General features: G+C 49.4%; 1 protein-coding gene and 1 long non-coding RNA gene across 2 annotated transcripts in view; one reads left to right on the forward strand and one right to left on the reverse strand.

The window, feature by feature from the left end:
• Positions 1 to 3,587: 3,587 nt before the first annotated feature.
• Positions 3,588 to 7,036, reverse strand: LOC119866439. The gene is made up of 2 exons (XR_005379736.1): positions 6,204 to 7,036; positions 3,588 to 3,937 (listed from the first exon to the last, which is right to left on the reverse strand). It is a non-coding gene; the product is annotated as an uncharacterized LOC119866439 (long non-coding RNA).
• A 409-nt stretch (positions 7,037 to 7,445) lies between these two features.
• The window catches only part of TEAD4 (TEA domain transcription factor 4), a gene marked incomplete at its 5' end in the record, with an annotated part of 64,390 nt that continues 48,593 nt past the window's right edge, over positions 7,446 to 23,242 (forward strand). The window contains one exon of the mRNA XM_038577894.1: positions 7,446 to 7,670. Within this exon, the coding sequence (XP_038433822.1) occupies positions 7,446 to 7,670 (225 nt within the window). The remainder of the gene's footprint in view (positions 7,671 to 23,242) is intronic.

Below are 23,242 nucleotides of genomic sequence, written 5' to 3' on the forward strand. Positions count from 1 at the left end.
TCCCCAACCACTGGAGACATCTTGCTCCACTGAGAAAACCCTGGGATGTGGCTAGCTGCCCTTCTCCTCAGCCTCCAGCTCCCCCTCCAGCTGGAATGGCTCCTGCTGGTGCACTCATGCCCTATGTCTTATAGCTGTGTCTCTTATAGTCCAGAGCCCTTCCTTCCCCATGCGAACCCCACCTAGAGGCTTGCCAAGGACTGGCCAAATCCTGTCCCACCTCTCAGACACATTTCTTGACCATTTGCATATTGGATTGTTTTGTCTTCTCTCCCTGCTTTGATCGCCTAGTTATCATAATCAATCTATATTCCTTAAAGGTCTTCACACACTCCTTTCCACAAAAAAAGCCAGGGACACCGCAATAAATGAAGGATTTGCCATTGGTGCTCAGAATTTAGGTGGCTTGATGAAACCATGGGTTCCTGGCACCACCTACCGACCAAGGATGCACACTGCAAGTGTATTAAAATGAACAGGACAGAGTCTGTAATCCAGTGGAGGAAGTCACCAAGGACTCAGTGACTCCAACACCTGGACCACGTTATTACATTTTACAACGCACCCCTGTGCTTCGGCATGACTCTTCTGACGGTCTGAGAACGGTTATATTCTGGAGTTTAAAAGCCAGTAGAGGCATGTCAGGTAAAATGTCCACAATCTGGCACACACTAAACATTCGGTATAGGATACAGCAAATATCAATATCACCATTATTAACACCCTTTTAAAATGGAGCAACACATTCCAGATGACTTTTTTGGCCATACAGTTATACAAAATGTCTTATATGCACTCATAATGGAATTCTAGATGGTTTTCCAGCGGCTGTTAATGAGAGGAAAGAAGAGCGGCAACATTACCTGGGAAACTAAACATCCAGGTTCTAGTGTCAGCCCTGACCCTACCCCATGTTCCTTTCTTTGTACCCATCTCTTTCTATGTGAAGGAACAGCCTAAGCAAACAAAACAGAAAAACAACAAGCGAACAAAATAAAAACAAAAACAAAAAACTCCTGATATTAGTGAAAATTTTGGAAATACTTCAAAGATGAAATGGGCCTCCATGATCTCTTCTGGCTCTATCTGGTCTTCTGGTCAGTTGGGGCCCAGGCTCCTTTCACGAGATACTAGGGCTATGGCCCCACAGACTGGAGGGCAAAGAAAGACAGTAAGCCCTGGAAAGGGCAAAGCTGGTGGGGGCCAAGATGGGAGTGGGGGGTTTTCCATCTATTACCACCTTTTATTACACATTTTGGTTTAATATAGTAGTTCTCAAGCCTCAAAGAGTTTTAACATCTAGTTAACTACTATCTACCCAGATTCTTTCCCTTATCATGATGTTCAAAGATTCAAAGAGTAATCCAGTAGTTCTTTTCTGTAGTCTGGGGGTGGGAAGGCTAGGGAGGAAGAATGATCTGAGAGGTGAGTGGCAGGCAGAGGAGGGCTAGGAATTAGATTGAGGTTTTAAAAATGGGGCGGTATGCAATTTTTAGGGTACAAATGCACGTCAGGAAAGACTACATCCATGTGAGATAGAAATATGACCTTAAGAAATTTTGCCTTGTTTTGTCTTCAATTTCATGCTGTTCTCTATCAGATAGAGATACGAATTTTATTTTATTTTTAAAGATTTATTTATTTATTTATTTGAGACACGGGGGGGGGGGGGGAGGGGGGAGAGGCAGAGACCCAGGCAGAGGAAGAAGCAGGCTCTATGCAGGGAGCCCAATGAGGGACTCGATCCTGGGACTCCAGGATCATGCCCTGAGCCAAAGGCAGATGCTCAACCACTGAGCCACCCAGGCATCCTGAGATACGAATTTTAAATATAATGATTTCACATGGTCTAAAAGCAACCTTGAAAACTATAGTGAAAGTCTCTTCCCATGTCTGTTCCCTTCTTTTTCCCTTGCCCTGTCCTCCTCCTGTAGTGAACTCTTTTTAGTTTCTAGTGTATCTTTCTGGTACTTCACTCTGCCGAAAGAAATGCATCTATAATTCCCCAAACTCTGTGCAGAAAATACATATAGCAGACTATATAGTCAGTTCAATAGCTTGCTGTTTTCACTTATTGTACCCTGGAGATAATCCCCTCTCAGTAAATGCAGGCCTTTTTTATCCTTGTGTATGCTCCACAGTATTTCACTGGGGGAGGTACCAGTGTTTTTAAATAATCCTCTATGTATGGACAATTGGCACATTAAGAAATTTTATCAGAGGAGGAGCGGGAGTGGGGGGGTGGGGTGGGGTGGGGAGGAAGAAATCCTATCGTGTTTTGAATATATGCAGTGTTACAGGGCCCCGTGTTACCTATTTTAATCCTTTCCTTTTTCACTCTTCATACTCAGTAACTACCACCACGTGACACTTTTACACATGATGCTCCCACAGCCCTGAGTCCTCCCCTTAGCTCTGCAAGGGTTCTCTGACTGTCTGTGGAGATCTCCTTGAGGATGGTCCATGGCTGTGCTGTCCACGCCATGGCCACTAGTTGTGTGCAGTTCTTTACATTTAAATTAATCAAGATAGAAATCCGTTCTTTAGTCAGACTAACTACATTTCAAGTTCTCAGGAACCACATGTGAGCCGTGCCTGCCACACTGGACGGTGCCGAGGAAGGACGCTTCATGTGGGCATTGCTCTAGCTCGCTCGATAGACTGTTAGTAGCTTGAGAGGCAGGGATGGTGATCTTTCTGTTTATCCTTGGTGCTTTCCCAGCACAGTGCCAAGGACATAATCTGTGTTCAATAAATGTGGAGTGGAAAATTGAGTGATGAGGACACTGGACTCATGGCCTAAGTGTGCCCAAGGTCACAACCAGCATGTGCCTGAGCTGTTATTTGAACCTGGGTTATTTAGATAAGGTCATAATGCAGGACCTGCATTAACTTTCAAAATATTGAATGGATAGTTATTATAAATGAAAACTGTAGCTGAATAAGGCTGGAGAAAGCTTTTCCTTCCTTTTGATTTTTTGTTTTTTTTTTCCTGCAAGTCTTGGCTATCTGATCCTAAAGATCCCCTGGGGACCTGAGAAACTCTCACATGAGAACTGGGTGGGGAAGGCCCCGACCTCTGGCCTCTGGAAAGCAACAGTGTGTTTGGGTCTGTAAATGTGCCATAGGAATTTGCCAGGGTTGCCACAGCAAAATACCACAGGCTGCGTGGCTTTACCAGAAATCGACTCCTCATGGTTCTATGGGTTGGAAGACAAAGATCAAGGGGTTGGCATGTTTGGTTTCTCCTGAGGCCTCAGATGGCTTGCAGATGGCTACTTTCTTGTGTCTGCACTGTGTCCTCCTCTGTGTGGGGTCTGTGTCCTTCCTCATCTCTCTATACGGGCACCAGTTGGAGATTAGGGCCCACCCTAAAGACCTCTTTTTAACTTAATCACCTCTTTAAAGACATTATCTCCAAATCTACTCACACTCTGAAGTACTGGGGATTAGGACTTCAACATGTGAATTTGGGGGAGACACACTTCAGTCCAGCATCTTCAGAACAGCATCTACTGTTCCCTAGACAGACGGAGAATTCATTCTCTTTCACATTTCTCTTTGATGGAGAGACAGCAACACTAATATACTTATCAAATTACAAGCTGCTTTTATTCTATAGAGAAAGAAGGACTCCAAACACCTTTGATAAAGGTCTGCTTTGTTCTTCAAAGCCAAGATGCAGCTCAGTTGATACTGAGAAGTCTTCTTAAGGAGAAGCAAATAGAAATCTAGTACAGAGAGGTTAAAGAGGAAAAGGAACCTGGGTCCCAGGGGATCACAATCACAGGAGGAGTCAGCCACGTAATAGTGGAAGGGCAGCATGCTTTGGAGATATCTGAAAAGCAGTATAGAGGCCTTTTACCTAGCAGCTAAGGGAGGGATCTTCTCCTTGTCAACTTCTTATTAAGCCATTAAATCCACAGGTGGGTGGCTTCTTAAAAAAAAAAAAAAAAAAATGTGGAGAAATTAGGAAAGGGTTAGATATACAGCTCTAGTCACACTTTTCTCCCCTACTATAAAAGTATGAGTCTTTTGTATACAGAAAGAAGAATAAAATGCAGGAAAATAAAGAATAACACCCGAAACTAATGTAACATTGTGTGTCAACTCTGCTTCAATTAAAAAAAAAAAAAAAAAAAAAAAGAATGAAAACAAAAAGGGACCTGGGTGGATGGCTCAGTTAGTTGAGCATCTGACTCTTGGTTTCGGCTCAGGTCATTATCGCAGAGTCCTGAGATCAAGCCCTGAGTCTGGGTCCCTGCTCAGTGGGGAGTCTGCTTGAGATTCTCTTTCCCTCTCCCTCCCCTTCTACTCTTCCCCCTTCTTGCACATGCTTTCTTTCTCTCTCATACATAAATAAATAAGATCCTTTAAAATAATGAAAGTGAGAAAAATTTTAAAAATCCTGTTAATCTTCAGCTTGTCAGAGATAGTCACTCTAAAATACTTTTCAATTTATTTTTCAAAAACAGGATCATCCCACATATACTGCTCTTGGAATCTGTATTTCCACTTATTATATCATAATAAGCCAGACAATGTTTGTCTGGTTTATTTTTGAAAAATTTGTTATTAATCACTGAAAAGAATTCCATCATATAGATGTAGTTGTATTTGTTTAACACATAATTTGTTTAACAGTGACCATGTGGGTTGGAAAAACAAAATTTATCAAAGGAGTGGAAATAATACCAAGCCACATGTGATAAAAGTAATTAATATAATTTTTTACTATAATTTTGGAGTATAGAACAACACAAGGACCTTCCCCACATGAAACCTGGCTCTGACCACACCCCTGCTCTCCTCCTTCTGCACCACTCAACATGAAGCCTAGGTGAGATCCAGCTGTAGAACCAGGTAGAGTGGTCTGGTTCACTAAGAAGTGAGGTGAGCTGTGAATTATGTGGTGTCATTTGTGGGGAGCCATATGCATCTCTTCTAGTTTGATTAGGACAGATGCAATACTTGCTTCATCAGGGTCAGTGAAAGAGGGCAAGGAATGTCTTACCCCTGATGGGGTGGGGCATATGTGTAAAATCACTGTCAGTCTTGAACCTTCAGAATTTCCATGTCTGAGAACTTTAGCCAGAGGGGCCATGACAGCATGGGAAGTGATATTCCTGGAGACCCAGAGCTTTCTAGAAGCCTGTTAAGGGTGTAGACCAGGAGGCTGAGCTCTCGAAGGCACGCTATTCCAACCTGGATCATTTAGGGTCTCGGATAGTTAAGATTTGGAGGGAAGAAGCCAGTCTCACCTCCGAATTCTCTCTCAGCCATCTGGGCTGGATGTGGTGCTCCAAGGTTGTTTTATCCTCTCCACTCTGGATTCTGTCCTGCCTTCCTCTAAACCCTCTGAACCTTGGCTGGACTCAATTCCCAGCTAACCTATTTCTCCTTGTGTTTGAATTCTTATCTCAGTGAATGGTACCACCAATTGTTCAGCTGTCAAAGCTTAGTGAGTTTTGTTTCCTCTCTCACCCTCACAGCCAGCCTAGTTACCAATTCTTGTTGATTTTGCCTGTGGACTTTTTCTGAGACTCTTCCCCTCATCACCAAGCTTAGGAGCATGGCCAGAGCTTAGGGCACCCTGACTCTCCAATCCAGCCTGAACCTCTTGCCAGAGAGGTCTTTGTAATAGAGGTACTGATGTCACACCTGCGTCAAAATGGCCTTTCTGATGCCCCAAACTCTTCAGCATGGGATACAATGATCTTCACAACCTGGCACCCACTTATTATAATCTATTCTTCCAGCATGCCAGTTTACAAGACTTTTCCTAAACATCCTGTGTGTACATGTTACTGTATCTTTGTGGGTCTTCCAACCCAAGGTGGTAAGTTGTCATTTATCCTTCAGGAGCTGGAGCAAATGTGGCCTCTGTAATTTGAAATTCATTGTTCCATCCCTTGGGTTCCCTTTGAGCTCTGTATAAGTGTCTTCCCACCTAGACTGTGAACTTCTTGATGGTACCTATCCCTGTACTTACCATGGTGCTCAACGTCAACAGACATTCAACAAATAATTCTTGCATTAGATAAGCCAGTGTTTACAGTTTGTACTTCCTTTGGTACCTATGTACTGTCTTGCAGTCTTTTCATGTATATGAGGTGTGACCAAGCCCCGATGTGACTCATTATTTAATGAGCGTACCAGAATTTATGTAACCAAATAAGAGCTGCTTCCTTCAAGGTCTTCACCTTATGAGACTGGATACTTCGTCCAGTGATGCTGTCGTTGCTCAAAACACCTTTGAGCACCTTTTGGAAACAACTTTGGCATTTGTAGCACTTTCCTTTCAATCTCTGTGGTAGCTTTTTTTGTTTCCATTTATTCAATATTTATTATGTGCTCATCCATCCCCAGGCACCTAGCCGGTGCTGGCTGAAAGATAAGATATATCAGACATTTACTCTGTCTTCAAAGGAGTTTCTGTTTGGTAAAGGAGATAAGATGTGGCCAACCACTGCAATACAAGGTGAAGTGATAAGGCTTTCTGGAGGTTGGATCTGATTTTTGGAAAAAGCCAAAAGTCTTTTGGTTTCAGCCTACCAACAAGGTGAGAGGGGTATGTGGTAACACACTGCTTTAAGCCAACGTACTCCCCACACTTCCAGCGTTTCCAGCACAGCTCTCCCCGGTAACAAGAGGCTAAACTCTCCCGCATGTTCATGTTCCTCTCAAATCCGGGCTCCCACTCCGATGTCGATGATCTTCCACACACGGCGTCTGGCCAGCTAAAGCTAAGCTCTTTAGCTGGGCAGGTGCTGGATCTTCTTTTCATTTTTGTGTTCACAGCATCTGGGGGACACGGCACATGCCGGGATAAATACTCATCGAGTTCCTGAGCTCTAGAGGGTCTCCCTGAGCCACAAGGACTTCAATGGAGGCGACTGTCCCGTGCGCTTACATTCTTGGAAGGGACAGATCTTCAAGGGACAGACGACCACGACGCACAGCCAGGGCCGGGGGGGCGCGCGTGGGGGCCCTGGCGGCGGGCCTGGTTCCTGCTTCCTGGCTGCCCGGGGCGGGTGTCCTCGGGTGGGAGCCGCGGGAACCGGGCGGGCAGCAGCCCCTCCTGCGCGCCGGGCGCCCGCCCTTCCCCCGCCTCCCGGGACTCGCGCGAGGGGCGCCGGCCGGCAGCGCAGACGCCGAGGGTGCCAGGGTCCCCCAGGGTCCCCCAGGGACCCCAGGGACCCCCCGGCCACGAGGGAGGCTTTGGGCTCCTGGGGCACGCAGTCGGAGCCTCGGCCGGGGGAGGCGGGAGAGGCAGGAGCGGGGGGCGGGGGGCTCGGGGAGCAGGAAGAGAGCCGCGGCCCGAGGGCGCAGGGAGAGCGCGCGGGGAAGCCGCGGAGGCCGGGGGCGGGGGGGGGGGGAAGGGGGGAGGGGTCCGCCCCGCGAGCCCCGCCCCGCCCCGCCCCGCCGCCCCCTCCCCCCTCCGCCCAGTCTCCTCCCCGAGGGGCCGGGGGCAGGGCCGCCCCTCCCTGCCTCCCTCCCTCCGTCCCTCAGCTGCGCGCATCTCATACCAGTCCTCATTCCGCACATTCCAGGCTTCCTCCTTTCAAACTCCAGGCCTGGGGGCGGGCAGGGCCCGAGCTCCCGGCTCCCGGCTCCCGGCTCCCCGCTCCCGGCTCCCCGCTCCCGCCGCCCGCGGCTGCGTCCCCCGAGTAAGTGGCGCCCGCCCCGCCCCGCCCCTCCCCGCCGCGCGCCCCCCTCCCCGCCCCGCCCCGCCCCGCCCCTCCCCGCCGCGCCCCCCGCCCCCCGCCCCGCCGGCTCCTCGGCCGCGTGCGCCGCCGCTCGGCCTTCCCGCCGCGGACTTCTCGGGCCGGCCCGCGCCCCCGCCGCTTCCCTTCCGCCGCCGGCCCCGCGCTCCCTTCCTCTCCCGTTGACTCACTCCTCCAGGAATAGGGAGCTCCCGTGCTTTCCCGTCAGTCCCATTCTGGGAAAACTCCTCCCTCGGCGCGCTCCGCTCCGCTCCTCTCGGCTGCGCTCCTCTCGGCTCCGCTGCGCCCGGCCCTGCCCGGCCCTGCCCGGCCCTGCCCGGCGCCCCAGCCCCGGCGGCGGCGAAGCGGGTGCGGGTCGGCGCGGGGTGGGCTCCGGCCGCCGCCCGCCCTGCTCCCTGCGCGGCCGCCCTGGTCCCGCCGGGCGCCCCGCGGACCCCGTGGAGCCGGCTGAGCGCGCCCGCCCGCCCGCACCCTGGGACCGGTAAGGCTGCGGCGCGGGCCCTGGGGCGCCCAGGGCGGCGGGCGGGCGCGAGGGGCCGGGCGGGAAGCGGCGTCCCGGGGACCCGGCCTCGTCTCCGCCGGACCCTGCGGGCCTGCAAGCGCGGGCCGCGGCGGTAGTGGGCGCGGGAGGAGCCCCGACCCCCTGGCCGCGCTCCCCGGGGCTGGAGAAGCGCCGTCCTCCGCGGTGGGGACCAGCCCGGGGGAGCGCTCCCGGGCCCCGGCGCACGGTCCCGAGGGACACGGGCTCCCTGCTCGTGTGTGTTAAGGGGATTCGGTCGCACACGGTGGCGGGCTGCGGAGTTGCTGTGACCGCCCGCCGTCCCGTCCCGTCTCCGGGCTCCGGGCTCCGGGCTCCGGGCTCCGGGTGTAGGTGAGGATGCTGTGTGTTCACGGTGACTCACCTCGGCGGCCAGTAGGCGTGTTTGTTTGTGTTGAACGTGAGTGTGTTTCCACTCGGGAACAGTGCTCTCTGAGAGTCTGAGTGTCCCTGAGTCCTTGTGCAATGCCGCGGCTCTGCGTGTGCATCTCTGTGAGGTACTAGGCTCTGGGCATGACTGTCACCCGCCCCCCCCCGCCTGACGGTGGGCAAGGGACCGTGTCCCTGGCTGGATGCGTGCAGGAGTAATCTGAGTGTGGCTGTTGGAGTGCGCGGCCCGGGCCCCACTCGCCCTGGACTGGGCAGAGCTGGCAGGAAGCTGTCCGCACCTGCCTCGCGTTTCTGAGGGAGAGCGGGTCCTGTTCTTGCCCTGAAACGCTCTAAGGGAGCTCGCTGGTAGAAGGGCTAAAGGAAGCTGAGATCTTTGTCTTGCGGTGGTGGGACCGGTTGTTGATAGTGAGGACTGGGGATGTTTTCCAGACAGTCTTGAATCTTGAGAGGTGTGTAACCAGTGCTTTTCTCGTTGGCCCCAAGGACAAAGAGAATGGATGTATACCAGCCTGAACTACCTTCTGCTGGTCCAGCTTTCCTTGGCGCCAGCTACCCAGCAATCAAATGGAAGACTCCTAATTCTTTACGATTTGCTAGATCACTCTACACTTTGCTGTGGGAAGGAAGAGGAGCAGCTGGGTGCATGCTTTAGTGCCAGCTGGGGGTCGGGGGGCAGGGCTGCCTCTGATTTGCTAGTTGACCTGTGGGAAGACCCTCCTGGGTGTCTCAGTTTCCCCATTTCTCTCTTTCTTTCTTTTGGGTTTTACCATACGAAATATTTTTGAGGCAGGAACTGCGTAAGGAGGGAGCCATGACTGTCCAGGAGGTTAGCAGAAGTGACAGCCTGTGCTGGTGTTGGTAAGGGGCACAGGCACAGCTGGCACTGCTTTCCTCTCTCCTCATTCCCACAACAAGCACAAGCTGATGGGAGCATCATGTTGAGGACTTCTTGGAAGAAAGGAACAAGACACTCACAGGAGGGATCCCCGGGTGGCCCAGCGGTTTAGCACCCTGCCTTTGGCCCAGGGTGCGATCCTGGAGACCCGGGATCGAATCCCACGTTGGGCTCCTGGTGCATGGAGCCTGCGTCTCCCTCTGCCTGTGTCTCTGCCTCTCTCTCTCTCTCTGTGACTATCATAAAAAAAAAAAAAAAGACACCCACAGGGGTACGGACTGGGAGCTGCTCCTCTGTGCACCCTGAGGGTGCAGATGTTTTGGTGGGAGGCACCTCACCTTCTCACCTGTTGGGACCAGGTGTGTGGCTGGGGCTTTGAGGGCTTCGGGTCTAAAGGCAGCATTGATGGAATAGACAAGTGCAGATTTGGGGCCAGACATACCGCCTCACAAATCCTTGCAGTCACTTAGGACTGTTAAGGCGGGCATTCAGGCTTAGTTTCCTGATGAGTGATATGGGAGGGGGTAGTTAATATCTATCCAGAATGTTTGTTGTGAAAATTCAGTGTTTGCCAAGTGCCTAGCACAGTGCATGGCCCATTCCAGACTCAGCAGCCAGCGTTTCCTTCAGTTTATTTCAGAAAGGACTTCTTTTTTCCTAAAAACTTCTCTGAACATCCTTTGACAAACCCTGTTCATTTGTCATTTGTGTTTACTTAACAAACATGAAATGAGTGTTTGCCATAGGCCGAGACCTGTATGATCTTCATCCTTAGACACATGATAGCTAGTGGCCCATTTGGAGGTGGGGGCAAGGCTCTGTCTGGGGAGCACAGGGTCCACAAGTCCTTTCCTCTGATATCAGTTTTGTCATGCCAGGGTGAACCTGCTGAATGTCATTGGACACACTGATGTTAGCATCTAACTCATTTTGTTCATTCATTCATTCATTCATTCATTCAAGATCTTATTTATTTATTTATTTGAAAGAGCATGAGCAGGGGGAGGGACAGAGGGAGAGGGAAAAGGAGACTCCCCACTGAGCAGGGAGCCTGATGTGGGGCTCCATCCCAGGACCCCAAGATCATGACCTAAGCCTGAGCCAAAGGCAGACAGTTCACAGACTGGCCACCCAGGCACCCCTAACTCCCTAATTTTATTTATTTTTAAAGATTTTATTTATTTATTCATGTGGGCACAGAGAGAGAGGCAGAGACCCAGGCAGAGGGAGAAGCAGGCTCCCAGGAAGGAGCCCGATGTGGGACTCGATCCCGACCCCAGGATCATGCCCCAAGCCAAAGGCAGATGCTCACCACTGAGCCACCCAGGCATCCCTAATGCCCTCATTTTAAAGACGGGGAAACTGAGCCCCTAGTGAGACAGTAACTTGCGTTAAGATCACATAATTGCAGTGAGTCAGAACTGAGACTAGAGTCCACTCCGTTCTCACTTCGCATTCTATCTCCTCCTCTGTGGGTCCCGATGCTTGGACCCCCTAGCAACCCTCATCGGACAAGTGTGGAGGCTGGAACAGTCTGGCTTGGTCACATCTCCCATCTTGAGTCTTGGATAGGAGGTAGTAATATTCCCTTCCGTCCAAGCAGAGAGCACAGAGCTGTAGTCGGAGAATGCCAACTTTGGAGGGGGCCCTCAAGGGGTCTTTAAATGCACCTCCTTTTTCCTCACCGGTTTGTACATTAGTCAGGTGGAGAAGGGTCTCCCTATCTTTCTCAATCTCTTGGGATGCAAATGTCGCAACATCCCTTGGCTTCTCCACTCTGGAGTCTTGCACTGGTGACCCTCCTAGAGCAATACTTGTTGCCTCATCAGTGGCTCCTCTCCTCCTTCTTGGTGGAAGTGGAGGACATGGGTCACTAGCTTTGCTCCGTGGCCTTTCCTATAGTTGAGGTCAGTCTGAGGGGAGCGGGAAATTCAGGGCTTGCAAGGGTGGCTTTACCTTGCCTGTCTTGCTTTGCCCCCCATGACCCTTTGTTGGCAGGGGTTTGGACGACAGCTCCCTTTAAAGCTCTGAAATTGGAGCTGAACAGCTGCTCTCCCATGCCCCCCCTCCTTCCTCTGGGGCTTTAACCAGTGCAGGGGCCCAGGTGGAGGTGGGGGCAGGGCTTTGTCACTGGGCAGTGCGGTCTCCAACTCTGTGTTCTAATTCCAGCTTTGCCTTGACCTCTTCTGAAACAACAGTTCTTCCCTTGCTTTTGGTTTTTCCATTTAGATATTAGGGAGATTCTAATCACCTCCTGGGTGATAGGATCCTGCGGCCTTCAGCTGGTAGCTATTGGATCTTTGCTTGGGAACATTTCCACTGGAGCTCCAGTCCCTGAGATGGAAGCCCACAGCCTCCTGCCTTTAATACAAGCAGGCCCCTGGAAAGGCAGGAGGGTGGGCCCAGCTCCCTGTAGTGTGGGCCAGCTCCATCACGGTGCTGAGGGTAGGCGGGCCCCTATGGGTGGGGACCCAGCTTCCTTTGACCCAAACTTCATAGGAACAATAGACTTCAGAGGAGTCACCATGGGCAGGAAATGGGAGCTGTGCTAAGGCAGGGTGACCCTCCTGTGGGATGAGATTGCATATCCGGCCAAAAGGAAAGGCAGGGTGTTGGGGGCAGTGCAAAGGGCACTGGGGAGGGCTGATGACACATAGGGTGGGCCTGTCCTTCCAAGGGGGCCCTTGACTCACAGTGAAACCTGAGCTGCTTAGAGCCCATTATTTGGTAGAGCAGTCTGCTTTGTGTCTTCGCAGTAAAAGTGTTGTGGTGTTTGCCAGCGTCTGCGTATGCCAAGCTCACTCCTGCCAGCACCATGAATTCCCCTTCCCTTCAAGCCCTTGAGAGGTCTTCGTGAATTGTCCTGGCTGGGATAAAAGGCTAGTTTTGTTTCTTCCTGGCTGATCTCCATCTTGGCTTTGAGCCTTGAGTAATAGTTGACGAGGGAGGCAATTTGTTCAGTAGGCAGAGCTCTGGGTGGGGAGGCAACAGGCCTGGGTCAGCTGGACAACATAAAGGGATTTTTTTAGCTACAGTCAGAGCCAGAAGACAACCAGAACAGGCAGAGGGAGATTCCTGCTTGAAGCATGTGGTGGAACGTTCTTGGAGGCAGAGCACACTTATCTTGCCTTTCTCTCTGTAAGGAGAGAACCGACTTGGGGAGAATGCTCGGGAGCAGAGGAGCGGGCTTTGGGAGAAGGGAGACATTGCACCGAGTTGCCTTTTGTAAATTCAGGTGGCCAGGTTCTTACACATCAGGTTTTGGGGTCCTGATAGCAGCTGCAGGAATGAGTACAGAATCACTCTAGGTTCTAGGAGGAGTCCTGACAAATGAGAGTGGGGGAGGTAAGGGTGGCAAAATAATAACTGCTGTCCTGATTTATTTTTCCATAATGTGACGAGATCCTGGAAGTGGCAGGCTGGTAAGCTGCTTATTGACGAGGGGACTCCAGAATGGCATTGAGAGAGTTACTTGCTAACACAGTCACTCTGCCAGGTCTTGGAAACATCATCTAGTCAAGGTGGAAGAATGTTTAGTAAGGACTTTGAGTCTCATGATTTTTCTTGGGTTCAAGAGAAATAAATAAGATCTAGCTGCTGCAGCAGTAAGATAGATTTGTAGCTGGTTGAAAGGCTGCCCTGGCTGTTTATACTCAGCTCATGTCACCATTGAGGGTGGAAGGTCTCTACTGATGGGCAGTTCTGTGGTGTTTAGGATAACAAGCATATTGGATGACAGAACCAGGATTCAAAATCAAAGAAGAAAAAAATGGTACATAATGCCACAACTCAGGGATGAACACAATTAATATTTTGGTATATATCCCTCCAAATTTGTGTTCATGCAAATAAGTTTATATATTTTATTTTTTAAAAGATTTCATTTATTTATTCATGAAAGACACAGAGAGAGAGGCAGAGACATAGGCAGAGGGATAAGCAGGCTCCCTGTCGGGGAGCCCAGTGTGGGACTCGATTCCAGGACCTCAGGATGGCAACCTGACCCAAAGGCAAACACTCAACCAGTGAGCCACCCAGGTGCCCCAAATTTATATATTTTAACATAATTGCAATTATGTTCTATCCTTTTTTTCCTACTGAATACTATATAGTAAGTAATATCCCATATCATAAAACATAATTTAAATCCATAATTAGAAGGATCTGGATAATATTACCGTATATGAATATACCGTAATTCCTTTAACTGCACACTATTAAACACTTTTGAAAGTTGTATTCAAAAAAAAAAAAGAAAGTTGTATTCAATTTTTAGCCATTAAAAAATTACCTGACATTGAGTAATGTTAAGTAAATAAATATACTTAATTTCAAATGAACTCGAATAGATTTAATTATAAAATTCTGCATTTACGTATGTATAGAATAGGAACTTCCTATCAATTCTTAGGGGAAAAAACTTGGGGTTTTGGTTGATGAAGGAAGAGGAAGGGAAACGAGCATTTATTAAGTGTCTATCAGGTGCCAATTCTAGACATTTCTGCCTACATCACCTCATTTAATTTTCATGGCAGCCCTATGAGATAGGGTTTGCTGGTTTGATTCTGTTTTGTTTTTTAAAATCTACTTTACAGAAGAGGAGGAAGATCACACAGAGGTGAATTCTAGTGTTGGAGTTTGAACCCAGGTCCACATGACTTTTCCCACTGCCCTGTTAAATCCTGAGCCTGTGCAGGCCTGTGATGTGGTGGGGTCTGCATCAAGGAAGACCTTAGTCCAGTAGGCTCTGCAGTGCTCTGGCCATGTTGGGAGCCGTGTCTAGTTTTGAAGGGTGGATACACCCTGGCCTGTTAAGTACTGAGCATGCTGATATTGTGAGTGCTCCATGTTATGTCTTAGCAGAAGAAGGAGGATGGGAGGTCGGACGGAACCTGTCCCATCCTCTGCTGTCATTTCTCACTGCCAGAAGGCAGGCTGTCTTTGCAGGAGTACAGATCAGGTCCATGTGATCTGAAGTCACTGTAGCACTACATAGACCTACGGAATTTCATGGTGTAGAACGATGTAGGTAGAGCTTGCTAGGGCGGCTTTGGAGGAGGTTTCTGCAGTGGGTGGGAAACTGCACCAGATGACCTGTAGGGCTTCTACCTCCTTCATGTGGTCCCTGGGCCTGTGCCGCAGGTGGGGATTGCAGGTAGGGATTGCCCTAGGCGTTGAGGGAGAGATTTTTCCCACCTTGAAATTCTGAGATTCCTGCTGGGCGGAGGTAAAGATAAGCTGTCTCCAAAGCTGGGGGCAAGGTGGAGAGATGTGGGGTGGGAAGACGCAGCATCTGAGCAGTTGAAGAAGACAGAATGGGGAGTTGTAGGAATTATTGCCTGGCTCCCTATCACCTTTGTACAGGCTGAATGAGCAGGTGTGAGGCGCAGGCTGCACCCTGAGGCTGGGGCAGGGGAAGAGGAGCGCCGCGTGGGGTAGTGGCTGCAAAGCACAGACTCCAGAGCCATACTGCCTACTAGAACTATAATGTTAAGTCGCATAGGTAATTTTAAGTTCTCTAGGAGCCACTTTTAAAAAGTAAAAAACAAATTAGTAAAATGAATTTTAATAATATATCGAACAGTGATGTCTAAAATATTATCATTTAAATGTGCCATCAGTAGTAAAAAAAAAAATAGTAATGAGATAGTTTATATTTTTTTCATACAAAGTATCGGGAATCCAGGGTACATTTTAGAGTTAACAGCACATCTTGATTTGTACTAGCTGTTCTTCAAGTGCTCAATGGCCACATGGTGGTGGTGGCTAGAGTTTGGACGGTACAGCTTTATAGCTAGCCTGCCTAGGTTTGATTCCCATTTCTGCCACTTATCAGGCTGTGTGGCCTTGTGCAAGTTATCTACCTGCGCTGTGTCTTATTTGCCCCCTCTGCAAGTTGAGGAAAATAATAGAACCAACTTCATATGTTTGATGTGAAGGTTAAATTAGTAAATATTTGCAATGTGCTTAGTTTCTTACCTGACACATATTAAACACTATATGAGTGTTTATCAAATAAATGACCCATGTATTATCCTTAAACTCTGGACAGGCTAAGTTGTAAGAAGCAGGCTAGATATGCTGGGAAGAACCCAATCCTGGGGTGTCCCTAAGTGTAGGGTGTGCCTGTACCTCACAATTCTACATTATGAAATTGCCTTCAGATCAGATGGACCTAATCTACTCTTGCTGAAAAGGAGGCCCGCCTTCTGGAAATGGAAGAAATGTCAGCACCTGTATGATAAGACAGGTTCCAGGCAGCCCAGGTGGCTCAGGGTGGCTCAGCGGTTTAGCACTGCCTTCAGCCCAGGGAGTGATCCTGGAGACCCAGGATCGAGTCCCACGTTGGGCTCCCTGCATGGAGCCTGCTTCTCCCTCTGCCTGTGTCTCTGCCTCTCTCTGTATGTGTCTCTCATGAATAAATAAATAAAAATCTTAAAAAAAAAAAAAAAAAGACAGGGTCTGATCCTTTAACAGGTGTGTCCTGAGCATCTGTCCTGCTTGGGGCTTGGTGGTGTGGAAGAAACAGAAGCATCCTCCAAAATGCTCCATTATAAATTGCATGACCTCAAGTTGGAATGGGGGGTGAGGTCACCTCCAGCACTTGGAGGTTTAAGCAGTAGTCATGCTGCTTATGCAAGAGAGGAAGCAGAGCTGTATTAATGGCTCCTGATACCCTCCTGAGAACTCTGCCAGTCCCAGCACTGCCAGCTTGCCTCGCTTGGCATCAGCCCCCTCCACCTCCACCTGCACCTGCCCTCAGCCACACTCCACAGTGGTCACAGAGCACCCACTGTGTGCTTGGCACTGTGCCAGGAGCAGTGGGCAAAATGTGGAATGGAAGGCCTGGTCCCTGTCTTCAGGGAGTTTGCAATCCAGCAAGGAGACAGACTGAGGAGCAAATGCTAAAAGCCCACAAGATTGAAGAAGGGCTGGTTAGAAGCACAAACTAGTGCTGAGGGGGTGCCTGGTAAAGGGGATTCATTCTAATGGGGCTGTGAGGGGTCAGGGAAGGCTTCTCGGTGGAGGAGGCACTTGGGCTGGCTTTGAAGGGTGGGTAGGGTTTGGGTAGCTGTGTGTGTGTGCGCGCTCTTGCCAGAGCAAGAGGTGGGGGGAGAAACAGGGAGGGAGGGAGAAATACAGGGGGAAGATGGGAAAAGTGATTTCAGAGTCATGGTCATGAAATTAGAGGAGGAGAGGTAACTGGGCTTTATGAGTGAGGTGGATTTGAACCAGGTCCTCTGGGCAGAAAAGGAGGACTTTAAAAAAATTCATTTTTAAATTCACACACGGCAAAATTTACTCTCTGGTATACTGTTATATGGGTTTTGACAAATGCAAAGCATTCGGTATTCCCTAGCTCCATCTCCCTCAAAGATTCCCTCATGCTGCTGCCCCTTGGTTGTTTGTCCCCCTCCCTCCTGCTGCCCATCCCCTGAGGACATGGATCTGTCCACTCCTGTCATTGTGCCTTTCCAAGAATATCAGATGGAATCGTGCAGTATGTAGCTTTTGGGTCTTCTGCTTTCACTCAGCATGATGCCTTGACTCATCCAGTGGCGTTTATCAGTAGCCCGTTCCTTTTTATTGCTGTGTAGTGTTCCATTATGTGGCTATACTGCAGTGTGCTTATCCATTCATTGGTGGAAGGGCTTTTTTTTTTTTTTTTTTTTTTTTTTTGTGGAAGGGCTTTAGCTTGTTTCCAGCCTGTGTTGATTTTGAATAAAGCTGCTGTCAACATCTGTGTACAGGTTCCTATGTGAACACAGGCTTTCATTTCTCTTGGGTTAGTACCCAGGAGTGGGATTATTGGTTCACACGGTAGTATGTGTGCAGTGGTTGAAGGCACTGCCAAGCTGTTTGCCCACATATACCACTTTGTATTTCTACCAGCAAAGCAAGACTTCTGTTGCTCCATATCTTCAACAGCAACTTGGTACTGTTGGCTTTTTTTTCTTTGACATTCTAATTGCTGTGTAGTGGCATCTCAATATGGTTTTTTTTTTTTCATTATGGTTTTAATTTGCATTTCCTTAATGGCTGGTGATGTTGAACATTTTTTTATACAACTCTTTTGATGAAATGTCTACCCAAATCTTTGGCCTATTATCTCTTTTGATGGTTATGTTTTGAGAGTTCTCTAATCTGGATACAAGTCCCCTGTCAGATATGCGATTTACACATTTTTGGAGAAAATTCACTTAAGGAGAAAATCTCCAGAAGATGGTGGGTGTGCGGGACTCTGAAAGCAAGGAAGGGAATTGGATGTCCTGAGCCTTCGCCTTTCTTTCTGGGGACCCAGGTGAGGCAGGGGGTGGGGAATACCTAGAGAATGACCTGTGAAAAAGAAAAGAGGAGGAGGAAGGACAGGGCCTTCTATGAAGTTCTTTTCCTGGCTTAGCTCCTGCCATAGAGTATGCTTCCAAATAGGCACAGGTGGCTTCTTGGTTTGCTAGGTACCTGGTCTACTCCTCATGGCTCTTGGTTCAGGCTGGGCCAGCCCTATCTAGAACAACAAATGCTTGTGCCCAGTCGGTTATCAACCAATTACATGTTTCCTTGTTTCCAAAGTGGATGATCATGCATTCTGGAATGGGAGGTGGGGTGATTATTGGGCCTGCAGGGGTAAGCCACTGGGTAGGTGTGTGCCTGGTGCGATAGAGAATCGGTGTGGTGAGATTTCTGGGTCAGGGTGGATCCTCTGTGATGGTGACCTCAGCCTAGGGTCTAAGGGCTTTGGGTCATTACAGTCTCCAGAGCAGTGCAGTCTGCATCTCTGTCCCTGTCCAGGCAGGGTGGCTCTGAGGCAGAAGAACAGGTCTGTGCAAGATAACCAAGGTTAGAATAGGTACTGCCTCCTGCCTCTTGTCCAAACCCAGTCTACCCTGTCCCCTGCTTCTGTGTCCTGGCAACCATGGCACTGTCCAGGTGCTGGACCCTTCATTCTTTTCTGGGGGCTGGCCTTTTCCAGGGACGATGAGGGTTTACAGGTGGAGAGAGGCCTTCAGGAACTACGTGGGTTCCCCAGAGCTCCCTTGAGGGGCTGTTCCCCAGCTCTGAGAGCTCCTGCCTGGGCAGGGTGTGCACCCCGAGCCCCCAGCTCTGGTGCCTGGTGCTGCTTGGGGCCCAGGGTGGTCATAGCCTCAGGTCTTGCCAGGGTAGGGTACGGTCATGTAAAGCAGCTGATTGGGGCAAACCCACCCCAGGCTGGGGAAAACAAGCATCTGTTGAGCAGCATATCAGGCTCATGGGCTCACGTCAGGAAGTTGGTTCTGTCAGTGCCCAGGGGAAATCACGATTTGATGGGATTCAGGAGGAGGTGTGTTAGGCAAAGACTCCCGAGTTCTGGGATCTACTTTGAGATCTGAATTTTCATAGGACAGACCCACTTAAAGTGAAGTCAACTAGTTTGGTTCATTACTTCTGCCTCTCTAGAACTTTCGTGACCTTTGCTTTATTTTAGAATCCTGAAGGAAGGCCCCAAGGAGAAAAACGTGCAAGCCTTATTCGCCTCATCTTAAAAAAAAAAGTTAATAGTCTCACCCTCCCACCCCCAAATGCCTTTATTATTATTATTATTATTATTATTATTATTAATTTATTTTTAGCAGTTGGGGTTTACAGAAAAGTTGAACAAAAAACAGAGTTTCTTTCCCTTTCCCCACTTAATCCCATTATTGACATCCTGCACTGGTGTGGCATATTTCTTACATTGATGAGCCTATATTGATACATGATTATTAACTAAAGGCCATAGTTTACATTTGGGGTTCACTCTGTGTTGTGTATTCTGTAGGTTTTGACAAATACGAATGTCATGTCTACTATTACACTATCATACAGAATAGTTTCACTGCCCTAAGATGCCCTGTGCTCCATACATCCCCCCATTGATCCTTATCCAGAATGTCCTGTGATTGTGATCATATAGTGTGTGTGTAGCCTTCTCAGATTGGCTTTGGATTGACTTGCACTTAGCAGTATATGCCCTTAGGATTCCTTTTGGTGACTTGGTAGCTCATTTCTTCTTATCTCTGAATGATATTCTACTCTCCCCACCTTCTCTTTGTGTGAGTGGGGATACTGAGGTCCAGATAGGGGAAGTGAATCTGTGGTGGGGCTGAGCCTGGAGCCAGGTTTGCCTTCCTTTGAGGGCCTGTTTGGAGGGGCTTCTGTGCAAGTGTTGTACTCGGGCCTCAAGCCCTATCACCACTTCATCAGCCTCTTTAGTGGCTCTGGGGCCAGCCCTAGGGAGTGGAGGCCGAGGGCCACCCATTTGCTGTGACCCACTTCCTGGATGTGTGAGGGCCAGGCCCCTTCCAAGGATGTGGGTGTCTGGGGCAGAGTCCCAGGTCCAGCTCCTGCTGTCCCCTGGGGTTGGAGGTTCTGGGGAATGGGTGGAGGACTTGAGGCTGTATCCACTTACCTCCCTCTTCATGTCTGAGTTACCCACTGCCCCTCCCTGTTGAGGCTTGTCCCACCGGCTGCCCCCTCTCTGCCCTTACCTCCTGTGCCCCTCATTACTCCTGCCCCTCTCCACTCCAGTGCGTCCCAGAGGGAATGGCTCCTACCTCCCTTGCCCCCTGCTGTCATTCTGCCAAGAATCACGAATGCTTGAGAGCCCTCCTGAGAGCCAGTTTCTGTGTCTGCACATGGGACACACGATTACACTCAGTCCTCGCTGCAGCCCCAGGAGGAGATAACATTATTGCCTCTGGAATGTATTTGGGGGGACCGGCTCAGAGAGGTCAATAGCTTGCTCAAGGATAATGGCCATTTGGAGGCCCAGCCAGGATCTGAGCCAGGCCTCTGCCTCTGGAGCCCAGATGGGCACCTCTGCCCCATAACACCCCTCTTCTGGCCTGGCAGGTCAGCTCTCTGTGACTCATTCCTTCTGACACACTGGTGGGAGGGTGGGGTCCTGCTTTGCCTTTTCTCTCTTCCCTCCCCCTGTCCTGTCAAGGAACAAGGTGTGATAAGTGTCTTCACACTGTGAGGTTGGTGAGGGTGGTGGTGGTGGGGGGTGCAGGCCTACTGTGCTGTGTTCCTGATTCTTTACCTATTTTGTCTCTGCCTTTCATCTCTGTCAGGCCAGGCTTCTTCTCTCTTTTTGAGAGATCAGGAAACAGAAGCTTTGGGGGGTTCCTGATAGAACAAGTTCCTGATTGGCCTCATAGCTGGTTAAGAGGTGGATTTTCCTTCAGATCATGTGACTGAAGCTTCTTCAGTGGATCGGGCTCGTGCCATACTTTCCCCAGAGCTTTGTGTGTGTGTGTTAATGGAGGACAAGGCACTGCTAGGGAGGCTGCTCTGGGGGTGGCATTGGGATACCTAGGTTTTGCGTGGTTTTATTATTTGCATAATAAAAATATTATTTGTTATATATATGTATTACTTCAGGCCTCCCACAAACTCTGGCCAGCCTCCTAAACTTACGCTGGGGCCAGTTTTGCTGAGGACATGGCTCAGCTCAGTGCATGGAGGTCCATTTGTCTACCCACTTGTTTTCTCATCCTTCGCTTCCTCTCCTTCCTTTCACCCCTAGGGACTCGCCTCCTGTGACCCAAACACTGCTATCTTTTTTCATTTCCAGCTATAAACAGGCCACTTTCCAGTGTCTCCTAATCCCCATTTCTGACCACATCTTTTCCCCTTCTGTCTCCTGGTACGCTTAAAAAATTTTGTGAAGTAAGTGGATGAATAAAATATTTGTCATTTTGTGACTGGCTTATTTCACTTAATATGTTTTTCCAGTTCATCCACAGTGCAGCATGTGCCAGAACGTCATTCCTTTATCAGCTGAGTAATATTCCATTGTGTGGGTTTGCCACATTTTGTGTGCCTGTTTGTTGATGGACATTTGAGCTCTTTCCACCTTTTGACATTTCTGTCTCTGTTAGCTGTTGCATTCCCAGGGTGTTGGGCTCAGGGTCTTTTAAAATCCTGCCCCGTCCTCCCAGGATATTCTTCTGTAATTGTTTAATGTGTTACCCTCCCTGGGTGCGCTTGATTCTTAGGATGTGTGGTAGTTGGGTTCTGTAAAGTCACCGAGCACGCTGGACTAACAGATGCTGCACCACTGCTTCTAGGGGATTGGGATTAGGTCCCTAAGAGTATCTAGCATGATGTTCTAAATTGATTAATTCAGAACCTTTGTTTTATATGTGTTTCTGTTCAAAGACTCCTTGTTTCTTTAATATATGTCACTGATTTATTACCATTGAACTCACAGCCAGCAGCATTGTAGGTCACACCTGAATGAAGCTTATCACACTCATGTATCTTCTCTGTAGGGCACACTGCAGCCTTCTTGCACTTAGGAACACCAGGCAGCACTGTACTTGGGAGCCATTTTCAATTGCAAAATCAAGAACAAAAAGCACAGGGGCACCTGGGTGGCTCAGTGGTTGAGCTTCTGCCTTTGGCTCAGGGTGTGATCCCAAAGTCCTGGGATCAAGTCCCGCATCAGGCTCCCTGCATGGAGCCTGCCTCTCCCTCTGCCTGTGTCTCTGCCTCTCTTTCTGTGTCTCTCATGAATAAATAAATCTTAAAAAGCAAAAACAAAAAGCACAAAAATGTGAAAAAGATGACACTGAATAGATCATGAAAAGAACACTTGTTTATAGTGTGAGAGCTGGAACCAGAAGGCAGATTGCTGCTTTCTGCCTCAGGTGGGAGCGTGTGTGATGGCAGCTCACAGTTTTGGTGGCGCAGAGCATGTGCGTGTCTGCAGATAACCACAGAGGCCCTGCCAGTACTGATCTGGGGCTTCCAAATTTTAGTGGGTAGACAAATTTGCAAATACAGAATCTGTGAGTATTCTGTGAATACTAGGGACCGACTTGTACTTGCCTCTTCACAGGGAACTCTGGACCTCCAACCCCATAGGCTGAAGGATGATGAGGATGGGACTCTGTCATTTTGTGACCTTGTGCCCAATGCCTGGCATGGAGTAGGTGCTCCATATGCAGTTTTTGAATGAATGAATGAATGAATGAATGAATGAAGACTCATTAAGGCTAAAACCCTAATGGTGAAGTTTCAGGCATGAAAATAGGAGGGAGGAATCTTTCTGGCCGGGGAACCTGCTTCTTTGCACATGTGAGTCACCTGCTGCCCTCCTTCCTAGGAAACAACTCTCCCTGCACTTCAAGGGGCATCCCGATGAAGGCCATGGTGGTTGCTATTGTGGAGCAAAAAAGCACAGGGTTGAGGCTTGGTTTTGGTCCCAGTTTTAACTAGCTTTGGGGCCCTTTGGCAAGTCCTCTGGCCTCTTAGGGCCTCCATCCCTTCACCTGTAGAGTAGAGGGCAGCGTTCCCTTCTGGGGTTTTCACACATACCTTGACATGCCCACCTTTCCCAGCTGGGACCTTCACTGGAGGCTGTGGGGTCTCTGTGCCTCTAGCTCCCCTTTGCTGGTCGTTCCCAGGGCTGCTCCCTTTCCCTCCTGGTCTTCACACTGAACTTCAGTACCGCATGCTGTAGCATCAGACTACTTCCCTGCTCTGTGGTCCACGGAACAGTCAGCAGAGGGGTCCAGGTAGTGTGCCTTGTGAGCTTGAGCTGTGTGCCTTGTACCTGATTTCACCGAAGCCACTCACACCCTGCAGCACTTAGCCTCCCGTCCCCCATCCAAAGGCCAAACCCCCTGAGGGCCCAAATCCCCTTCTCTGGTGTTTGGTCCAAGAATA

The sequence above is a fragment of the Canis lupus genome, chromosome 27 (genome assembly GCF_011100685.1).
Source record: "Canis lupus familiaris isolate Mischka breed German Shepherd chromosome 27, alternate assembly UU_Cfam_GSD_1.0, whole genome shotgun sequence".
In the NCBI taxonomy this organism is placed as follows: domain Eukaryota; kingdom Metazoa; phylum Chordata; class Mammalia; order Carnivora; family Canidae; genus Canis; species Canis lupus.